This window comes from Alligator sinensis, unplaced genomic scaffold (genome assembly GCF_000455745.1).
Source record: "Alligator sinensis unplaced genomic scaffold, ASM45574v1 scaffold337_1, whole genome shotgun sequence".
Classification (NCBI taxonomy): Eukaryota; Metazoa; Chordata; order Crocodylia; family Alligatoridae; genus Alligator; species Alligator sinensis.
Window position 1 is genome coordinate 913,367 of NW_005841927.1, and position 4,918 is coordinate 918,284.

Sequence of the window (4,918 nt, forward strand, 5' to 3'; positions counted from 1 at the left end):
AAGTAAAATTAAAATTTTGGAAGGAAAACAAAGAGCAGACTTCGCTCCAGAGCAGCAGCTACTTGGTCTCCTGCTATGAGGCAAGATTGCTTTTTTTCCTTCGCTCTGCCTTTCAAAAACAGCAGGAGTATTTTATTCCCAGGTGTGTTGTATGTGAAACAGTATGGTCACCGCATAGCCCCCACCCCACACAGCGGGCGGCTCCCTGCCATTCACCGGGGAGCAGCAGACACGTAACCACACCATCTCCAGCCTGCCTCTATGGCAGTGACAGTGAAGGTGTGACGGGGCTTCCCTTGCCTGACTCCAGTGCAGCTAGCCCAGGTGAGGGTAGCAAGGGCAAGACGGCAGCCAGACCGTAGCAGCAGCTCAGGGACCCAGCATGGCCCAAGCTGACAGCCACATTGCTGCCCCTTTGCAGGTCTGCCCACATCAAATCCTGCACCCTCCTGATCAAAACTACCACAGCCATAAAGCTGGGGAGGAATGAAGGTTTTTTGTCTCAAATGCTTCAAATGGAGCTTCTTAGGGAGGCCACAAGGGGGTAGCCTTGCCGTGCCATGGCATCGCGGATGCAACGGAAGAAGATCCAAGGAAGCCCCTGGCAAGGCCCAGGCAGCAGGGACGGCAGGGTAGGGATGAAGCACTAACCAGAGCCTCGCCCCCAGGCTGCAGGGGGGACTTCGCTAGGATGTCCAGCCATTTCCTGAGCAGTCACAAGGAGGAGCTTGTACTAGAGAAGATGCCCCCCCAGCCCCCCACCGATCGGCTGCGTGGCTACAAGGCTCCATCTCAGGCGCAGAGAAAGGGAGCATCGGCCCATGCCATTCGGCCCTGGGTGTTTCTGACCTCTGGCCTTTCACTTCTGGTTTTCTGCCCTTTCCCCCGAAATCTGCATCTGCCACTCATTAAAGGCTGAAGGAAGCATCTTTCACAGAGGAAGGGCCGCTGCCCACCCCCGCCCCCGGGAGCCCCGTGGCAAGAGCCCTCCTGTCCCCAACGGCTCCACGGTGCTCGGCCTCACGCCTTCCCAGCTGTGTCCTCATGGCACGGCAGCCAGATGGGCTTTCTCCAGCCTGGCTCCTTTCTACCTTTTGTGGAGCAGGATGGGGTAACCTGCCTTTCTTTTCGAGGGTGGGGTGGGGTTCCCCCCCCCGCAAAAGCAGATGCTTTGGCTCTGGGTGAACTGCCAGTCCTCTATCCCAGCTGTGTGGGTGCCAAAACCTGCATCGTTCCTTGTTCCTAAATGCATCCTGGGACGCATTTAGGAACGAGGAGGCCCTGAGTGACCAGAGGCAGGAGTGACCCTGGCAGGGTAGCCTGGTGCTGGGGTGAGAAGGGAGTCAGCAGATCAGAGCTGAGTCCACAGAGAAGCTTTCGACGCCGTCTCCTCCCACCGCAGCAGCGAGCCCAGCCCCTCGCTGCCCCCACTCAGGCCTCCCTCCCACAGCCCCGGCACCCATCTGTGGGCAGAGCCTGGGAGATGGGGCTGCGCATGGCACCTAGCCCCCATCCTTGCGGCCCTGTTACCTGTCTCCCTTGGATCTGCGTTTCTGGAGGTTCTTCCCCTTCGGTCTCCGCTCGCTCCCGACGCAGAAGACGCCGCCGGGGCCCGTCACGCGGATGGACTCCAGGCCTTTGGACGACTTCTTGAAGGTGAACTCCACGGCTTCTCCTTCCTTCAGGCTGCGGAAGCCCTCCATGTGCAGCTTGCTCTGTGGGCCAGAGAAGGGACAAGGCGTTTGGGGACCAGGAGACCCCCCCAGTGCCCGCATGGGAACTGCAGATGCATCCCAGCAAACATATGGGGGCATTCTCCTCCTCCCTCAGGTACACTGAGGCAGACAGGTGACCCCCCCCACAGAGAACAGCTGGCTGATCTGTTGGCCCAAAGAGACACTTGCCTGAATCTAAATGCCCCGGGTGTATGGGAAGGCTGGGAAAGGGGCCTCCGGGCTCTTACTCATTGCCCCTTTGGGCCTGCCCCCATCTGATGCGGTGCCCAGGCTCCGTCCAGGTCCCAGTGAACAAGGATGGAAGTCACAAGGCCTCCCCTGCCAGCAGCCAGGGCTCAGCAGGTCTCAGAGCCCGAGCTGCCTGTCTTGAGGCTGAGGATGGAGGCACAGCAGTGGTGTGGCGGACACAGAGGGATGCTGGGGCTGCCTAGGCTCTACTGCTCCATGGAGTCTAGTTCCCAGGGCTGTCAGCATCAAAGCCTGGAGCCCTGGATAAATCCGGGTGCACCCAGAGCCACACAGGACCTGCCAGCTTGGTAGACAAGGACCCACCAAAGCCCGCACAGGCAAGAGCTGGAAGGAGATGCTTTCGCTGCAAGTGAGGGACTCTGCGAGCCGAGCAGAGCTCCTGGCCCTTGTGCTCAATGCCTCTCCACACACTGCCCCTCCCTGGGGGAATTATGCCTGCAAGGTCCTGAGCACCCATGACCTCAGCTGGGTGCAGCTTGCAGGATTGGGACCCTAGCAGGAGGCCTATGGGGAAGCACTGAACAAGCATGTGTTGCCCCTCAGCACGGGACTCCAGCACTTCCTTTTGTGCCACGCGAGGTGGCCCACGGCACTCGGCTGCCTTGCTTTCTGAAACAAACCCGTGAGTGGAAGAGACGTGGCTGACACCCCCGCTCCGCTCCCCCACCACGGCGCTGCACGGCGCCGTCTGCAGCAGTCAGGCCCTGTGTTTCCCTGAGCAGCTTCTCCGGGAACAGAGCAATGCAAAGCCCTTTGCTGTCCCAACAAGCATTGGCAGGAATAAGGGGTGTAAACTAGTTGAGAGTGGATTTAGGTTAGATATTAGGAAGAAACGTTTCACAGTAAGGGTGGCCAGGATCTGGGATGGGCTCCCAAGAGAGGTGTGCTATCACCTAGCTTGGAGGTCTTCAAGAGGAGGATATAGTCACCTGGCTGGGGTCATCTGACCTCAGTCCTCTTTCCTGCCAGGGGCAGGGGTCGGACACGATGATCCATTGTGGTCCCTTCCGACTCTACAATCTATGAATCTATAAATCTATGGCAGGATTTGTTAACCCCCTCCTCTCAGTTCTGAATTCAGTTTGTCCCATTTGGGAATCCATCCCAAGTACTTTCTAGAGGCACCAACGGAAAGAAACCGGCCAGGATCACAGCGTGACCGAAGCGGCGCGGGTTGTTTTCACCCTGCTCCTCTAGCCAGTTTAATGAAACGGCCATCAAGCACCCACGAGACGCGCACACCGTTCGCCCAGGACGGTTCCACGCTGGTTTGGAGATCAAACCCATCCTTTTTCCTAGGGACTCTGCGAATCACGAGATTGTTTCCACTGCCCATTTCCCAACCGGCTGGAATCCGAAGAGACTCCGTTTCAGGTGCCTGCGCAGCACTCCAGGCAAATGTAATACAGCACCGAAATGACCCATTCTGCTGCAGTAGGTTTCAGCCCTCCCGACACACCGGACCCAGGAGGCATTTTGGCTACAGACAGCTAGGCATTTCTGCGGCTTCCACCTCCACAGCATCCAAGCCCCTGGTGTTCACCTGCCCGTACCCCTCCCACCAGCTGGTCCAGGCCAGAGAGATTAGCAGGCAACACAAAGCCACTGGCTCTCGCAGAATCCAGCTGGGATGGGTTAGGTCCGGTTAGAGCCAGTGGGATCCGTTGGCCCGCCCGGGTCTGCTTTGTGGAGGGGAAGGGCGAGGAAAGAGTTAACTCGCAATCTGGCTGGGGTGGGCATTAAAACAATTTTCTTCTCTTTTAGCAACTCCCCTCCCCTGGCCCAGTGACATGCTGGGGATTTCCCTGCAGCCGCAGAGGCTCCAGCTCCCTGCCCATCTGGTCCACACGCTGCACTATTTTTTCTTCCCTTTCTTTTTTTTTTTTTTATGAATGGAGAATTCCCACCATTCATCTGTTACTCAGTAACCCGGGTCACGTGACCCCACACAGCCCATTCTTTGAAGCCTGCAGGAAAATGCCCAGATCTAGGCTTTCAGGGTGTGTGGTGTGCGTGCGGGGAGGGGGGGATTATATCTGTCCTTCTCCCCCCCCCCCCCACGCCTTCAAGACCCCCCTCTCCACCTGATGGGAGGGTCTTGAATACGGCGGGATCAGGGGAGGGGGTGATGATGGATCCTGACGGATGGATGTTCCCAGCAGGACGCGAGTGTTTGTGGGGGGGGAGGTCTGGGTGGGATTCAGAGCTGGCAGGAGGATCTCCAAGTTCAAAGGAGGATGTGGCGCTTCTCATCTCCCCATGCCAACAATATCACCCCTTTCCCAGCGCTGCCCCCCGCTCCGCTCCCTCCTCACTGGGGGTGACGCTGGGGAACCCCCATGGCACTAAGCAGCGTGATCCATGGAGCATCCTCGGTCACGCGGCTCCAAGGAGAGCTGGGCCTGGCCCCCGCAGCCAGGTGCCTGCAGGGGTGGAGTGGGGCTGGCGAGCGGGCCGCTCAGCTCCATCCAGTTCACGGGGCTGCCATCTTAGAGGGGAGGTCTGGGCAGGAGAACCTAGCACGACAAACCCCACGGGCTCTCAGGGACATGCACACGGTCTGCAGAGGCTTCCAACGCGCTGGTGTTCAGAGCGACAGCGGTGACGCAGCGCAGCCTCCCCCAGCCCCTTCCGCATTCCCCCTGCCCCGAGCCTCGGGGCTTTGGGCCGATGGCGCGAGGGCCTTTGCTCCCCCACAAGCCCAGCTCCACGGATGGCCAGGGGCAGGGGTTCGCTTGGCCTATGTTACCAGGCCAGTGCCCCGCGGCAGAAACCCCCTCAGAAGCAATAGGGTGTCACCTCCCCTCCACACTTCCAAAATATCCCTCACCCCTCTTTGCCCCTAAAATGTTTCCCCCCAGAGAGGTGAGAGAGGGGAAGGCCGGCGGGGGCCCCAGGGAGCCCCCCTTTGCCTCGGCTGTCTCCAATGCCAG

General features: G+C 59.3%; 1 protein-coding gene across 1 annotated transcript in view; it reads right to left on the reverse strand.

Annotated features, from left to right (window-relative positions):
- Positions 1 to 4,918, reverse strand: part of LIN28A (lin-28 homolog A) — a 19,217-nt gene that overhangs the window by 577 nt on the left and 13,722 nt on the right. Inside the window, exon 2 of the mRNA XM_006019254.2 lies at positions 1,531 to 1,715. Coding sequence (XP_006019316.1) covers positions 1,531 to 1,715 — 185 coding nt within the window. The remainder of the gene's footprint in view (positions 1 to 1,530; positions 1,716 to 4,918) is intronic.